Source organism: Cervus elaphus, chromosome 33, assembly GCF_910594005.1.
Source record: "Cervus elaphus chromosome 33, mCerEla1.1, whole genome shotgun sequence".
In the NCBI taxonomy this organism is placed as follows: Eukaryota; Metazoa; Chordata; class Mammalia; order Artiodactyla; family Cervidae; genus Cervus; species Cervus elaphus.
In genome coordinates this window covers 30452628-30470758 of record NC_057847.1, presented here as the reverse complement: position 1 = coordinate 30470758, position 18131 = coordinate 30452628, and the positions used below count along the sequence as shown (strand labels likewise).

At 40.5% G+C, this 18131-nt stretch overlaps 1 protein-coding gene across 4 annotated transcripts in view; it reads left to right on the top strand.

Moving 5' to 3' along the window:
• Window positions 1–18131, top strand: part of NOSTRIN (nitric oxide synthase trafficking) — a 63425-nt gene that overhangs the window by 26456 nt on the left and 18838 nt on the right. For all 4 annotated transcript variants that reach the window (XM_043894361.1, XM_043894363.1, XM_043894360.1 and 1 more), the window contains exons 4-8: window positions 3127–3189; window positions 3391–3472; window positions 7019–7081; window positions 9868–9966; window positions 15680–15805. In XM_043894361.1, the coding sequence (XP_043750296.1) occupies window positions 3127–3189; window positions 3391–3472; window positions 7019–7081; window positions 9868–9966; window positions 15680–15805 (433 nt within the window). The remainder of the gene's footprint in view (window positions 1–3126; window positions 3190–3390; window positions 3473–7018; window positions 7082–9867; window positions 9967–15679; window positions 15806–18131) is intronic.

The window sequence follows — 18131 nt, the reverse complement described above, 5'->3', positions numbered from 1 at the left end:
GGAAAAGAAAGATACAGTCAAGTTAACCCGTGATTCGTATGCTTTAAACCTGTGATTCACATGCCTTAAGCCTAGGTAGCTAACAGTGGACAATTATCAACAGGCCGGTGGTCATACCCCAATAAGCATAATAGAATTTATTATTCTATTCAGTTACACAGATAATTAGGGTATTCTTTTAGGTGATGGAGAGTCTAGGTACGAGCCCTGGGGCTCTTTCATGTTGGGGGGGTGGGTCTGGTTTTCCAGTTGATATATCGTTTCTGTAGATACTGGGCATATAGCTCAAAGTCCACAGTCTGGCCCAAGATGGAGTCCTGCTTTCAAGATGGAGCCTGTTCTGTCTGTTTCCTCCTTCAACATATGTTCAGTTCTAGCTTCCTTTTAGAAAGGTGGCAAGTCCAGAGCATCAAGCCTGGTTTCCAGTTCTTGGGCACTTACTGTGTGCCAGACACTGCGTTAAATGTTTTTCTAGATACGCTACATTTAATCCTCACAACAATCTCTGAGAAGTCTTTTTATGATCCCTATTTACACACAAGGACTTAAAGCTTTGAGAGTTTAAGAAACTTGTTTGGTGACACAGATAATGAATTTCAGAACTGAATTCATCCTGTGTCATTGTGAGGCCTAAGATCATATTCAGAAAAGGCCTTGGTGATGATACTAACTTGGGAAGCAGAGTTGTTAAGTCGGAAGGTCTTGAAGTCCTGAAGTGTGTATCCCACTTTATCTCAATTTTATGACTTTCAACAAATAACCTGGCCTCTCTTGATTTCCTCTTCTGTTATATGGAGTAACAAGGCATGCTCCTTTGTGTGTGGGGAGGAGGGTGGGTACTAGGGTGTATATTAAATGAGATAATATAGGTAAAGACACTACCACATCAGGTGCTGAAGAAAATGTTGGTTCACAAGTTTTTTTCAATTCAGTTGAAAATAAAGTCAATTACTTCTCTTGGGGAAGAGAGGAAAGATATTGGTATTCTTATAAAATGGTCCATTAGTGATAATTTGTTACAAAGATTTGACTATTGTTTGTAGATGTCACCCCATGGCAGTGTCATTGCAAAGACCCTTTCTGATGGTAAAAGAAAGAGGGAAAGAAAAAATAGAAGCCTTGTGGAGCATTCCTACTCCTCCTTAGTCATCATCCCATAACAGCAAATTGCTCTGACTTTGAGCTTGATTTTTAGGATACTATTTTAGTAGCCTGGGGCTTTCCTGGTGGCTCAGATGGTAAAGAATCTGCCTGTAATGCAGGAGACCTAGGTTCAATCCCTAGGTCAGGAAGATCCCCTGAAGTTGAGAATGGTAACTCACTCCAGTATTCTTGCCTGGAAGTAGTCCATGGACAGAGAAACCTGGTGAGTTGCAGTCCATGGAGTCGCAAAGAGTCGGACATGACTGAGTGACTAATAGTTTCAGCCTGCAAAGGAACTAGCAGAGCACACTGGTTGAATATAAATAGACTTTTCCAGACTGCCCAGGTTAAATTCTGGCTCTCTTACTTACCAACTGGGTGAATTAGGAATCTCGTGCTCAGTCCCTAAGTCGTGTCTGATTCTTTGCGACCCTATGGACTGTAGCCCGCCAGGCTCCTCTGTCCATGGGATTTCCCAGGCAAGAATACTGGAGTGGGTTGCCATTTTCTGCTCCAGGGGATCTTCCCCACCCAAAGATTGAACCTGAGTCTCCTGCATTGGCAGGTGGATTCTTTACCACTGTGCCACCTGGAAAGTCCATATCAGTGTATAGTGTATTTACGATGGAAATAAAACCTACCTCATATAATTTCTGTGAGGTACTTGTATAATAACCCAAATTATTTCTGTTCTCAAAGACCAATTAAGTGAGGGTCAGAGAAACTGAGTGATTCTTCCAGGGTCAAGCAGGACACAAAGGGGGAGCTTGTGGATTCAGACACAGACCCTCCGAGGTCAATGCCTTCGCGTTCCGGCTCTGCTGCCTTGCTCCTCCTAGGGGCAAAAGTCACATTCTCTTCCTGAAAGTGTACTTGGATTTCTTGCCAAAAAAAAAAATTCTACTGAGATTTAATTTACATGCAATAATAAGCACAAATTTTAAGCATATATTTTGATCGATTTTGTTATAAGTATACACCATGCAGCCTCCACGAAAATCAAAATATATCTATTTTCATCACACCAAAAGATGATTTGTACCTGTTTACAGTCCTTTCCCTAATACAGTCCCAAGGTAACATTGATTTGCTTTTTTTCGATCTAGATTATTTTGTCTTTTCTGGACTTTCCTATAATTGGGAGCTTACAGTAGGTCCTCTCTTATGCCCGTTTTTGTGCGTGGCTTTGGATGCACTGAAAATCTGTCATCCTTTGATCTAGTTCTCCCATTCTCTGGCTGCCAGGTGCAGCCCAAGTCATTTGGAGGCAAAAATCTCGGTGCCACCTTGCTCTCAGTAGGGGCACCGATCTGTCCTCTCCATTCCATCAAAGTCTACACTGGCTCTATCCCTTCGGTTTATTGATACAATGGGCTCGCTATTTGACGGCCAGCTATATGTAGGAGAAAAATAGCATCATATTTCTTGATTCTCTCTTTGTGCTGCTTGGGTCAGGGCAGAGCAACCCTTTTGTTAAATTGAGATACTGCTCACAAGACTGTGGAGTATCTGAACTGTGTTCCTGAAGGCCAGCAGGGAATCTGAGCTACAGCCAACCTCAAGAGAAGCAGACAGGGTATGCGTAGGGCTCTCAAGTCCTCCATCACTTGACTTCTCTGAGCCTCCGGTTGTGCATCTGTAAAATGACGAGCCTGAAAAGATTGTCTTTAAGGGTCTTCTACCTGTGGCACGCTTTCTCCCACCTGTTCTAAATGTCTTCTCATCCTTGCTTACTTTATTTCCCTGATACTCTACAGACATGAAATGGAAACTGGAATGAAAATGACTGGGGAAAAAAAGCAGATCATGTAATGACTACAGTGCAGATAAATATGTTGGCAGGATTTAATCCCATGGAGAAATTAAAACAGGATTAGGGATATGAGTGCAATTGCCAAATGCAGGAATCGAATGGGATGCTCTATTTCTGGGACTCCTGGGAAAATGACACCCACACTTGTCCTCCTTTGTTTTTCCCTCCAGCTGTCTTGTCAGTGCCTGGGCCTGGGTCTCGGAGGGCATGAAGTCTGCAGGGGACCTGCACCAGTGAGTACTCACAGCCCAGCCTTGCTCCAACCCCAAAGGGAGTCATAAATATTTAAAGTGGGTGTACTACAAATACTCCCCTGCAAACTTGCACTGAGTAGATGTGCTGTAACACACTATTTTATTTCCCCAGAAAATAATTTGGAAGGTAGATATAAATCCTAATACTAGGCTTGTGTGTCTTTTATGTTCTATTTCCAGAAAACTTGGCAAAGCAATTGAGTTGGAAGCAATAAAACCAGCTCATCAAGTCCTGAGTGCACATGAAAAGAAGAGAAAATCAGTGAGTCAAAATAGTTCTTTTCTTCCCCGTTAAAGCAAGATTTCTGTCTTTGGCTCAAGAGCTAGGTAATCGAAAAGTAATACAAGTTTTAGGAATTTTATCATAAAAATAAACACAAATCCAAAGATTCATGTATGAGGATGTTTGTTAAAGCCTTGTTTATAGTAGTGAAAAAATGGAAACATTCTCATCTTCCAAAAATAAATTAGGATAAATTCAAGCAATGGAATACTATGTAACCATTAGAAATCTTATAGAAGAATTTAATGGTATGGGGATGTAGTGCTAAATTAAAAAACAAAGTGAGCAAATCTAACAATATAACTTCAATTTTGTAAAATAAATGTGTGTATATATGCATAGGAAAAAAACCTAGATTCACCTTCCCAGAATGTTAATAAGAATTATCTCTAGATAGTGGAATTAGAGGCTATTTTTATTTAATTTTTTTGTATTTTTTGTGTTTACATTGCTTTTCAATAAATAAATGCTCCTTTTGTAAATATAATTATAAACACAATTTTAAGAGGAAATGCTTTTTTATACTTTTCAGCTTGGGACTAAGTTAAAGCAATAATAGTTATAATTCTCAAATAGCCTTAAAATGGAAGAAAAATAAGCAATACTTTCAGACCACCTGGTCATCTGTATGGCCTATGTACTTTTCCTTCCAGAATAGTTTCATTTGTGCTTCTTTTCCTTTATTTGTGCATCATATAGTCAATAAGTACTTCAAAATATATTTTCAGACAACATAAAGGGGTATTTAATAAACACTGCTTAGCTCTGATAGGAGTGGAGTCATGGTCATCCTCTGTGTCACTGTCTGGTAAGGTGAGGAGTTCAGAGCAGTAATAGTAGGTCTTTGCAAAGGGTAGGGGCAGTAGCTAAGGGGAGTTTTAAGTGACCACAGCCAGAGAAAGCCAGTCTTAAAGGCAGTAAGTCCATAGGATGAGGGGATTTATGAAAGCCCTGATGGAAGAGAAATGATACTGAAAAAATCTATTTGAACTTATGAAACTAAGTCAGGAAATGGAATCAATGTTGGGTGAACATCCATGTATTTTTACTAGAATGGATGCCCTCCTTAGGGCTAGGATGATGGGGAAGTTTACAGTAATTACCAGAACGTAATATAATCTTCTGCCTTTGCAAATCATCATAATAGAAATCAAAAACTAGTCTATATTTCATTAATTACAAAATATTTTCATACCACATAATCATATGATACTACCAGCATTTCTTTGAAGTGAAGTGAAGTTGCTCAGTCATGTCCAACTCTTTGCGACCCCAGGGACTGTAGCATACCAGGATCCTCAGTCCATGGGATTTTCCAGGCAAGAATACTGGAGTGGGTTGCCATTTCCTTCTCCAGGGGATCTTCCCGACCTAGGGATCGAACCCGGGTCTCCCACATTGTAGGCAGATGCTTTACCGTCTGAACTACCAGGGAAGCAAGGAAGCATTTCCTTCAGTTCAGTTCAGCCGCTCAGTCGTGTCTGACTCTTTGTGACCCCATGAATCGCAGCACAGGTCTCCCTGTCCATCACCAACTCCCAGAGTTTACTCAAACTAATGTCCATCGAGTCAGTGATGCCATCTAGCCATCTCATCCTCTGTCGTCCCCTTCTCCTGCCACCCCCAATCCCTCCCAGCATCGGGGTCTTTTCCAGTGAGCCAACTCTTTGCATGAGGTGGCCAAAGTACTGGAGTTTCAGCTTCAGCATCAGTCCTTCCAATGAACACCCAGGACTGATCTCCTTTAGGATGGACTGGTTAGATCTCCTTGCAGTCCAAGGAACTCTCAAGAGTCTTTTCCAACACCACAGTTCAAAAGCATCAATTTTTCGATGCTCAGCTTTCTTCACAGTCCAACTCTCACAACCATACATGACCACTGGAAAAACCATAGCCTTGACTAGACGGACCTTTGTTGGCAAAGTAATGTCTCTGCTTTTTAATATACTATCTAGGTTGGTCATAACTTTCCTTCCAAGGAGTAAACGTCTTTTAATTTCATGGCTGCAATCACCATCTGCAGTGATTTTGGAGCCTCCAAAAATAAAGTCTGACACTGCTTCCACTGTTTCCCCATCTATTTGCCATGAAGTGATGGGACCAGATGCCATGATCTTAGTTTTCTGAATGGTGAGCTTTAAGCCAACTTTTTCACTGTCCTCTTTCACTTTCATCAAGAGGCTTTTTAGTTCCACTTCACTTTCTGCCATAAGGGTGGTGTCATCTGCATATCTGAGGTTATTGATATTTCTCCCGGCAATCTTGATTCTAGCTTGTGCTTCCTCCAGCCCAGCGTTTCTCATGATGCACTCTGCATATAAGTTAAATAAGCAGGGTGACAATATACAGCCTTGTCTTACTCCTTTTCCTTAGGCACAGTGCTATGATCCTTATCCCATTGCTTTAGATAATTAATATCATGGTCCCCACACTGCTGGTTCAGTTCATAATTGCTTCACATTTGCCCATCCCTATTGCACCCCTGGGCTTCCCAGGTGGCTTAGTGGTAAAGAATTTGCCTGCCAATTCAAGAGGGGTAGCTTCGATCCCTGGGTTGAGAAGATCCCCTTGAGAAGGAAATGGCACCCCACTGCAGTATCCTTGCCTGGGAAATCCCATGGACCTCTAGAGGAGCCTGGTGGGCTACAGTTCATGGGGTCGCAAAGAGTCGGACATGACTGAATGACTAAACAACATTGCACCCCTATCACCCTATCACATTTTCTCACAAAAGATTTGAATTTTTTAAGTGAACTTGTTCCACATTTCAGCCACAGAAAGTCAAAAGTGGCACAATGCATAAAATTATTTTAATCGTATTTGTTACAATAAAACACATAATCCAAGTTTAATGAACTGATTAAAAAAAAAATACAGTGTTGCTAGATCTCAAGGTGATTGAGTGATGGCTGGTCTGAGGGTTTAGAGGAAAAGTCTATGGTTTGGGTAAAAGGTTTTGCCCTCACTTAAGTCCGATCTCCTTAGGAGGTTGCCCAGGTCCATTTTCATCAGCTTTATTACTGTTCCACTGGCTATTTTAAAGTAGAAGAAAAAGTTAATTATGATGAATGATTCAATCTCTTTGAAATTAAAGCAGTATTCACTTCAGAAATTATAAGATGCTTAGTTAAGTTACCATTGAAGGACTTTTACCATTCTTCAGGGTGTTAAAGTGTGGGCTCCACAGAATGAAGCAGAAAAGGAAGTAACAGGATGAGACATGATATCAAGTTACACAAGTTCCTCCTCCACTCCACACAGATTGTACCCATTTATATTTTTTTAAATATAACTATATATGATAAATGATTATCTTACCAACCAAATGCATTCATACTAAATCCTGTAATAAGATTCTTGACCTGAGGAAAAGAGAGTTGGCTACTTTCTCAGGAAATATGTCCACTGTAAGGTTTTTAAATTTCTATTGCTTATGATACTAATTGTACTATAATTAATAAGCCAGCACAATGACTCAACAAGAAGACAGCAAACATTTTTTTTTCCTTTTTTCCCCCTTGATAGCTTGATAACGAAGTTGAGAAGACAGCAAATCTTGTCATTAGCAACTGGAATCAACAAATTAAGGCAAGTATACACAAACGTCATTTGTGTAAACTCAATATTTAGGATTGAAGCTTTTGGCATTTGCACAAATGTGATCATTTTTTTTTTAAGAGAAAGTGCTCAATCATGTCAGACTCTTTGCAACCCCATGGGCTGTAGCCTGCCAGGCTCCTCGATCCATGGAATTCTCTAAGCAAGGCTACTGGAGTGGATTGCCATTCCCTTCTTCAGGGGATCTTCCCATCCCAGATATCGAACCTGGGTCTCCAGCATTGCAGGAAGATTCTTTACCATCTGAGCCACAAGGGAAGCCCCATGTATTTCAGTGTCAGTGTTTTTAAGTGCTAACTGAAGAGAAGACTGTTTCCTCATCTGAGTTATTACATAGATGTGTCCACGGAAATCCCATGGAAGGAGGAGTCTGGAGGGGTACAGTCTATGGGGTCGCAAGAGACTAACACAACTTATTGACTAAACAACAACAACAAATCTTTCAACTAAACCTATAGAGGAGCAAAACTCCAAATATGGCTTTCATTTATAGCTATTAAGTAGCTTTTATTGTATGTCAAGTGCTATATATATTTATGTATTGAATCATCACAAAAACCAACCAATGTGGTATATGACAATGTGTTGTCCCATTTTATAGATGGGTGGGGAAGTGTAGACACAGAGGTTAATAATCTTCTAAGGTTACAAAACTGGTTAATGGTTGAACCAAGTAACCTGGCCTCCAGGTTACTGACCTTAACCGTTGCCTACACTGACTGCCTTTCTGTATAATTTGTGACTTAGGGCATGAAATGAATACTGAGTTTTGGTCTTGTCTTTTATAGAAGGTCATTCGTGATCTCTGTTCCTCCAGTGAGAGGAGCATGGTTGAGGGATGGGTGAAGATTTGTAAAGGGGGATGCCTGTATTGACTCCATGAGTAGGTATGGCCCACTTCTTGCACAGCACGCTGCACTAAGACACGGTTCTTGTTTGGTGTAATTTAAAGTTCAGCTGGCTAGACATTAATAACACGTGTACAGGAAGTAGTGAATGACTTCTAAGGAGAGCAGTTATGATCTGATGTGAGAATTTAGGGCATCATTATATGGTCGTAAGCAGAGAGATTCACAGATGGTGCCCATATGTATGTACAGAAGATTATTCTAGAACAATCCAGTTTAGGAGGAATTCATTTTGAGGGGGAAAGACTGGAAGCCAGTGCAGAGGGAATCTGCTCAGAAAACCCAATGATCCCCTTTGAGAAGACTTGGACTCCCAAAGTTAAAATTCTCCTTTTTCATTTCTGAAGTACTGGTGCCCCCAAAGATCCTTCTCTCTCAAGTAGACAATCATGAGTGCCAAATAAGCAGAGACACCTTCAGAAACAGGGGACCCCATTTCAGCTCTCAACGTTGCCTCTGAAGCTGTTGCTGGAACCGAGGGCTCCCTAAGAGCCCTAAGTAATTATAAATCCTAAGTAATTATAAATGTTTGAGAAAAGTGAATTTCTGTGCTGACAATAGTAATCCCAGTAAAAGGATGCTCATGAGAATCACTTTTATAGTAAATATGTGAGTGTCCCATAAACAGTGTCCAGCCATTTGTTTCCAAGTTTGCTCTTGATTTATGAGCTTTCTTAAACTGTTTTTTAAAAATTCATTCTTAAATATTCAGCTTTCATGGAAAATTTGATGTAATAGATGAGAAGAGAAACCATTTTCAGTAGCTGTCACTGCTTTCAGAAACAACAACAACAACAACAAAAAACCTTCTTATTTCCCAGTTTCCACCAAGTAATTTTTCTAAGTAAAATGATTTTATTTTTATGAAGATTGACAGAGAAATTAGAGAACATAAAATGCTTGTGCTATAATAATTTTCTCTCCAGTTACAATTCAAGGGATTCAGCATGTCTTCATTCAGTAATGAAGCAGAGTCTGTTTTGGAGATGCAAGTGAAAAGCCTTAAAGGACCAAATGTTCTTGCCTCCTGCTCTCCTTTATCAGCAGGCATGTGACCAACAGAAGGTGGGGGGAGGCGGGCTCTCTGAGCTGCTTGTTCCTTGAATTCCCTTTTATAGAGGTTTCACGTGTTTAGAGACATTCAGAAGGTTTTGCCTCTGACTTCATAGGGAAAGAGAGACTGAGATTTTCCCCTTCATTATCTGGTTTTTACAGTCCTTGCAACTTGAGGTGAAAAACCATACAGCCTTTTCAATCGACTCAGTTCCTGAACAGGTTGAATCCAACTCAAACCAGATTCTATTGATTTATCTCTGGAACATCCAGAGCTGGGGCTGTATGCAATAGAGAACAATCACTTAAATTATAAACCATGCTGAGGTTGGAGGCATCAGCAGAGGAGGGGGACTTTAAATGCTCTTCCTTCCCGACTCCTCCCTCTACCTGCCTGCTGCAAATTCAGAGTAATTCTCAGGATGTCAGGCAGATGCCCAGCTCTCAAGCCAGGGCATCAGGGAGCAAAATTTCCCTTTTGCTCTAAGTTTTAGGAGAGCTTCTTAAAATGACCTCAATTATGGTTTGTAGACTTAGCCTTCAATGATTTAACAAAATACATGACCCTCTTGAATGAACTGAATGCAATGAAAAAATATACAATGGTTCTCAAGGTAAAATATTAGCCACTGTGGTGTTTTAGCAGATTTTGCGGTGAGGGCAGAAATGAAGAACTAAAAACATACAATCATTCAAGCTAGCACGTGAATATAACTTGTTCCAGAACAGAAGAGTTTCTCTCTTGACACCAGTTTCTGATCCTTCTTTGCTTTTCTTGTATGTTTTTGACTCTAGGCCAAGAAGAAATTGATGGTTAGCACCAAGAAGCATGAAGCACTTTTCCATCTTGTAGAAAGCTCCAAGCAAATTACAACTGAGAAGGAGAAGCAGAAGGTAACATCTCATGGCCAGCTGAGTGCATGTGGCTTAGAGATGGATGAGCAGCTTCCTGCCGTTAGCTGTGAACACAGGAGAATTGGCTGACTCCACCTCTGTGTGGGGTCTCTGCAGAGCTGTAGCGTGGCAGAGTATGAGATGGGATCCAAAGTTATTCCTGGTCTCCACATATTTTTGAAAGGTATTATCAACAGATAACAAAGCAAACCAGTGTCCAATGTTTTTGATAAGGAGCCCAGTTAAACACCCCAAATAAGATCATACCCCAAATAAGATATACATATGCATAGCATAATACACAATGTACTTTACCTATCCTGTATATCCTATATATACTTTTATATTATATTAATGTTAAAAACATTATAAAACATGAAAAAGTAGAAATATTTGAAGGATGTGGTAAAAATGAAATAATATTTTCAGTGATTAGTTGATCATGATGACTTCATGTAGTCATTCAGTGACATATATAAATAAAATATACATGTGGGACAAGGTTCAGCCTTAACCCTAGTGAAATATAAATTTGTATTTCTAATATGTCCTCTTATAATGTCAAGTTTTTGGTTAGCTTCTCATCAGCTCTCATTAGATCATGCCAGTTTTTACCTTTTCATGCGGATGATGACGCAGCCATCATCCGGAGCGAAGAAAGCAGGAGCTCTGACATTTTCCTGTGGCTTTCTTGCATTTGCATTGTTGGTATTTCCTGTGGCTTTCTTGTGCTTGCATTGTTAACATCAATCTATAGCTTCACAGCAGAAATCTGCATAAAGCATGTGTCAATTTTGTGTATGAACCTAACTGAAGCTAGATGAGGACTTCCCTGGCAGTTCAGTGGTTAAGACTTCGAGCTTCCGCTGCAGAGGACTTGTGTTCAATCCCTGGTCAGGGAACTAAGATTCCAAATGCTGAGTGGTGAGACCAAAAATATAAATTAATAAATAAATAAAGCTAGATAATACATCTGCAAATCCATGTGATCCAGACTCCTTATGAGGGGCACATGTACATAGATACTGAGAGTGAAGAAGATGTGTGTAAAGACCCACATCAGCATCTCATGTTGTAAAATTTCCACTCTCCCTCCAGAACACCTCAGAATCCTCAACTGTCCTTGTGTGGGCACCAGTATCAATTCATATATTGAATAAGAGTAAGCTGGAATACTCTCTTTATGCAGAAATGAACACAAATAATATTGGAATACTAATTATTTTGCACACCCCAGGTGGTGTGTGCCCCAGACTGGAAACCTCTGAAATAGTCAATATCTTCCCCTAAGGATGGGCTCCCTCTAAGGAAATGCAGGCCACACACTGCAACCCAAAACATCCTTAAAAGAAGACAAGAATTGTCATCACCAAGTAACTCATCTCACCTGAGAAGCTATTAGCTGAATAACTTAAATTCATTGTTAGCAAGATTTTACAAGGTTCTTGTGTCAATCTTCACAGTTTGAAATGATCATAATAACAAGGATTAAATAATGAGACAGCTTCCAAGGAGGAAGCAAAACCAAAGTAGGTTAAAAACCTAAGCTCTGGGACCCTGCTGTAGGCATTCGGGGCCCTCACTAGAAGCTATTCTTCACTGACGTCAGGGAATAACAAGGGGAAAAGCATGGGCAGCTAAGTGTTGAATTTCTGCCTCCTTCCCTCATTAGCCACTTTCCAGGGAGGCAGAAGTCTGTGATCCTTCCCCCACCTCTCTCCAGCTGGTCCTGTTAACTATAGCCCTTGGCTGCCATTACATCACAGACCCCTACCACCTTCATCACTTTATCTGGTAGCTTTTTCATTTTTAGTCCCAAGGCTCAACATCTAAGGCAGCGTTCATCTTTGCACCTCACAGAGTCCTGCCCATGACCTCCTCCCTGACCTAGCCAGGTTTGTGCCACTCATCAGTCCTTGTTTTCCTGCTCAGCAATCCTTACTCTCCCCAGAAGCTGATCTGCATCTTCACTCTTCTCACTACTGTTCCATCATTCACTCTCGGCAGATTATCTCACCTAGAGCGTCACAGAGAACCCAGCGGTCAGCACAGCCACCTGCCTACTGAAGTCCTGTGTGCAGTGGGACAGGCCAGTTTTTCATCCTGTGTTCGGACTCCCAGCCCCACCTCCTCTCAGTGACCCTTCCCTTGATTATTCCCTTCTCTCCCGGATCTCACACAGACTCCTCTCTAAGAGTTGCTTCCCATCAGCCTTCTCGACTTTCCTCTATCTTGGGAGAGTAGAAAGAGTCAGGGAGACACTCTCCATGACCACAGTCCTGTTCCTCTCTACATATCATCTCTTTATTTATTTATGTTTTTACTTTTTGCCTGTGCTGTGCAGTATGCGGAATCTTAGTCCCCACCCCTGCCCAGGGGTTGAACCCCTGCCCCTGGAACTGGAAGCTCAGAGTCTTAGCCAATGGACCACCAGGGAAGTCCCTCTTTCTTTTTACAAGAAGATTCATTGAAAGGGTTATCTGTGCTCTGTCTCCACTTCCTCATCTGTTCACTCCTCAAAGCAACAACCAAGATTTCCCCACCAATTTGCTAGGAATGTTCTTACCCTTGAATACAATGTGGTCCTTGTTGTTAAAGCTAATGGGTGCTTTCCAGTTTTGACTTTATTTAATTTCTTAAAAGTATCAATCACCATTGAATTTCCCCTTCTAGAAATATTCTCAACTTCAACAAATCTTACTCTTTTGGTTTTCCTGTCAATTTTTTCTTAAGCTCCTTTATGGACTTCCCTTGTTCTTCCTGAACTGTCTATATTGCTGTGTCTGATGATATCCCTCCTGGGCCTCATTCTGTTTTATTTGGCTTGTATCTCGAGTCTGACACAGTACTCTCAATATCAAGTGCTCAATAACAACAGGTACTCAACAAATATTTTCTCAAAGCTCCATCTACTATGTCTCTGCTGACGATACCCCAGTTTATATCTCCAAACCAAACCAGTTTCTAAACTGCACTCTATCATTTCAAACAAACTCAATATCGAAAATCAAAACCATCCCTTCCCTTTACCAAAAGTATTTTTAATGCCTCTGTTTTTTTACATCTTTGAATATTACCATCCACATATCCTCCCAATTCTAAGTCCTAACCTAAATGCTTCTTGAATTTATCTGCGCATATTTCTCTCCACAGGCACTACTCTCTCCCAGGACACTGTCATCACTACTTGGGTTACTCCAATTGACAAACTGGTGTCTTGGCTTTCAGCGTTGCATCTCCTTATCTATTCCCCATATACAAGCCAGGCTGACTTTTCTGGAACTTGAATCTGAGTGTATCATTCTCCTTTAAAAAGCCTTAAAATACACCCAGGTGACCTCAGAATAAAGAACAACTCCTCTATATGGCTCTTGAAGACCCTCCCTGACTTGACCCTTGCCTAACTCTTCAGCGCTTTCACTTGCTGTTCTTCCTCTCAAACTGTGTGCTCCAACCTCACCAAAAATGTCTTTTTGATACCATGTCAAACTCTTTTGCCTCACCAATTCCTACTTTCATTTTAGGTTTATTCACACAGGGGTCACTCTGTGATACCTGACTACTTCTCTCATCTGGGGATCTATTACACAGAATAGCAATGGTCTGTGTTGGTCCCCGAGTAGAGAAGGAGCCTATCTATTCCTTTATCTATCCCAGTGTCTAGTACATGACACAGCTGTGGCGTCAAGAAATGTTATGAATGAATGAATGGATGAGATGTTTGTTTCAAGAGAAAGAAAAGAGCAAAGAAAAAGTATTTAATCTGACAAATTTAAGAGAAGTTTCTGAAAAGTTTTAAATTAGAATATATGAGTCTCCGTTCTTCTGTATCTGTTTGGGGTTATTTGCTGTAAGTTTGCTGAGCAGAAACTTCTAGTCAATAGCTATACGGTGCAGGCTGATGAAAGTGAGTTGTCAGCTCCAAAGTGACTCCATTCTTATTGCCAGGGACCTGGGCACACTCAACAAGACCCGGAGAACAATGACTTGGCCAAGTGTAGCCATGGTACACATTCAAGTCTTTCTCTGTATCATTATTAGGCTAAAATTCACAAGCCCATGTCTCTATAGATAAATGGCTCATTGCACTTGATATGCAAAACCAACCATGTCCTGAGTAGACCATCCATCAGAGCTGAGGGACAGTTGAATGGCTAGCCTGTGAACTGGAATAATAAAGTGAATGGTGTTAACATTCAGCATTTTGGATGAACGTTCATTACTGAAATGTTAGTCAAAATGTCCTTAAACATAAAGAGGGGCATTCTTAAAAACATTTATCTCTATCCTTGAAATTCTTAAACTGCTTAAATCAGAGGGGTCCTTGGTGCTCCTGAACTGTGATTTGGGGACCATGTGCATCAGAATCCTCTGAGGAGGCAATGAAAATTCAGATTTCCCAATTCCACTACAGAACAACTGAATCAATATTGCTATTTGTGGGACCCTGAAAATTTCCAAGAATGTCTGGTCATTCCTAGGCATATTAAAGTCTGAGACTCCTTCATATAATGCAACTTCTTCCTTTCTCAAAGATGTGAGATTTTGAGAATTCAATTCAAGCTACCCTGGTCCAGAGTTTTGTATCACTTTGATTTTTACCATCAGAATGGCCAGTTTGGGTGATTGGCCAGGGAGGGCCTCTTTCTTAAGGTGCAGATCATTGGGAATCAGGATCCCTGATGGGCAACTGGAAATTTCCCATTTGACAAGTGTAGGAAAGCATTTGTCAAGCTGTCCATAACTTACAGTGAACAGTGGCATGTATCAGGCTCTTCGCAAAGAGTCAGACACAACTGAGTGACTGAACAACCACAGGCTCTTCACTAGTAATAGTCATGCTCACTTGTCTTTGAGTGCTATGCTATTGACAAATTTTGAGCAATGTGCCCTGTCCCTTACCTGCATCACCTGCTGGACTCCTCAAGACAACACAGTGGGGACTCCCCTGTGGCGGTTCAGTGGGTAAGACTCCGCGCTTCCAGTGCAGGGGGAGCAGGTTCAATCCCTGGTCAGAAAGCTAAGATTTTTACCTGCCACGCAGTGTGGCCAAAAGCCAAAAAAAAACCCACCAGAAAACAAACAATACAATGGAGTGGGAGCATCACTATGCCCATCACAAAGATGAGGAAACTGTGTCTTGTGAAGTTTAAGTAACTCACCGGCAGTTAGAACCAGGACTGTAATCCTGAAGTTTGATTCCAGAGTTATACTACAGAGTTTACATAGTGATGAAGTGACAGAATGTTCCAGACCTAATGCTAGTTCTACAAATTATCTAATTGTACAAATCTCTACCTGTGCCAGTAAGAAATGCCGAGGACTAAACAGTTTACTAAATAAGAGTACAAGAGTCACCAGTAGATTACAGTCTGGAGTTGCAACTTCCTGATCTGAACTTGCTTCTCCCCACTGTCATTTGGCCTCATCCCTCATCTGACGAAAGCAGGCATATCACATCATATTTAAGGACCTCAATTTCCTCATAGAAAAATTGAAGGAATCCTATTGAAAGAGCCTTAGGTTTCCTTTCAGTTCTGACATCCCTGTTTTCTGAGAAAGATCTTTGATTTTGTCATCTATTGTTACTGTTTGTGACTTTAGCTGGGAGATGAGAAACTCATCATGGGGATGCATGTAATTCTTTCTCTGGAATTACCAAGGACTTTCATAAATGTGTTCCTGAATATGTGACACTGATGTTTTGCTTTAGCTCCTCAATAAACTGAAAAAATCAACTGAGAAGTTATCGAAAGAAGATGAAAATTACTACCAAAAAAACGTGGCAAGTTGTTCTACCAGACTGAAATGGGAGAACACACTGGAAAATTGCTTCCAGGTAAGTTATGCATTCATGGTTTTTTGTTTTTCTTTTTCCAAGGAGGCTTTGTGTGGGAGAGAAATCACCACTCCTAGGCCCCCTTCAAGGGCTATGAGAAAAACAATTAACCTCTCTGTCTCCATCCATCTTACCGTCCTCTCTACCTCACAGCAATGGGGGATAATTGTGGTTCTTACTGTCTGGCTGCCAGTGTAGTGCACACATCCCGGTGTAGTACACACCTAGCTGGCCTTCAAGGTGTGTTAGATGTAGCTGTTACCAACTGCCCTTACCAGAGGCTCTTACTGAGTCTCTTCCTTTTTCTCAGTGTCTTTTTCTCCTTTTAGGGTCTTCCTCCACCCTCTCTTCCCACCACACCCCACTTTCAGCAGTCCCTACTTTTATGTTGAAACATCATGGACATTATCTTCTTCACTTACAAAGTCTTCCTGATGGTAATATGATGTACATTTACTTATATTTCAAAAAACCTCTGTTCAGCTCAGCTTTAAAAATATTTAAGACCCTAGGTTTTTTTGTTTTGTTTGTTTTTAAGAATCCAAATCACATGGAGAATCTACTAGAAGCCAGAATCTCCATAAAGAAAAGAAAGGTTTCCTTTCACCTTTTTTGTTTCCTGGTTTGTTGCTACCACCATGCTGGAGAACACTGGAATGTTACTCCCTCTTCCTTTGAGTTCACACAGTTCCTCTTATCCCACATGAGTTCTATTAGGTTCTAAACTTCTCCTCTGGCTTAGAGCTATCCTCTGCCCCTTGAATGCCAAACCAAGCCCCACTAGACCCATTTGAGATGTTCCTGTCGAGTCATCCTTGCCTCACCTTAACTAATAAGGATTCCTTTCCTTAGTATTTCCGTGGCTTGTACATACTGAGTCTATACCAACAAGTCATTGATTCACATATTACACTGTGTATTCTTATTCTCTGTTGTTTACAAATGACATGAGTAACATATGATATTCATGAAGGCATATAACAAAAGCTGGCTGAACTCAATTAAAAGAGAATTTATTAGAAGTGTGGGAGATAGAAATGGGTCCACCAGGGTTGTTCCATTTCATTATTTTCCTCCATCCTCCAGCTGTTCTTCCTCTGTCCGGTCTGACTCTCCAGATTGGATTCACAAATTCTTTCAGAGGACATTCACTGAACCATGCTCAAGGCAGTTTACTAGATACTGTGAAAAATATAAAATTTCAAGTGCAAATATTAAGAAATGAAACCAATTCCACAAATCGTATGTCAAAATGAGTCATCACTTCATAATTGTATGTTCAAGCCATACTTCCTACCTTCCAAGAAGAAACAATTCAGTTGACAGAAATAACCTATATTTTGAAAAATAATAGCCACTCAAGAATCTCATAGTGGTCCAGTGGTTAGGAATCTGTGTTCTCACTGACGTGGGCCTGGCTTCAGTCCCTGGTCAGGAACTAAAATCCTGCAAACTGTGCAAAATAAAATAATGTGTGAGGCCAAAATAAAACAGTAATAGCCACTCTATCAAAAATGACCACAAATCAAATGTTTGGTACTGGTAATATTTACTCAAGGAATTGTTTTAGAAAACCATTTGCAATAAGTGCAAAGAATCTTAAAAATGTTCACATTCTCAACCAGTGTTCCTCATGTGAGCCACAGAACACAGAAAATAATGTGAGTGGCTGTTTTCTCAGTTCCCCAAGGATGGTGGTAACTAATGCCACTTTAGATGCAGTGGAGAGATGGTAACTCAGTGCAGACAACAGATGCCTTAGGACATTAGGGCTTAATTCTCTCTTAGAACCTCAGTTGAAAAACCTAATTTCCTTTCCAGAAATCCATCTGAGGAAATAAATGAAAAACAAAGCACAGATTTCTGTTCAAATACATTAAAAGTAAAAGGGAAGAAACAATACAAGTGGCCAATGTTAAGAAGATAAGTCAATACACTCTATACAAGGGATTATTAATTAAAACAATGTTTTGGAAACTAATAGCATTGGAAACTGCTTATGTACAATGTTAAGTGAAAAAACAGTATACCAATTTGTATAATTTGGTTGATAACTAGAAATATAAAATCACACATACACATATACCTCAACAGACTAAAATACATCAAAATGTTAACAGGGGTCCTCTCTGGGTGGAAGAATTAGAAATGGTTTTAAAATGTATTTTCTTGTAGCCCTTTATGGACCCAGAACAAGGTATGGAGTCCTTGTTAAAATTCGGGTTCCTGGACTTCTCTGGTAGTCCAGTGGTTAAGATTCCACATTTCCATTGCAGGGGGCCTCAGGTTCGATCCCTGGTGGGGAAACTAAGATTCCACATGCTGT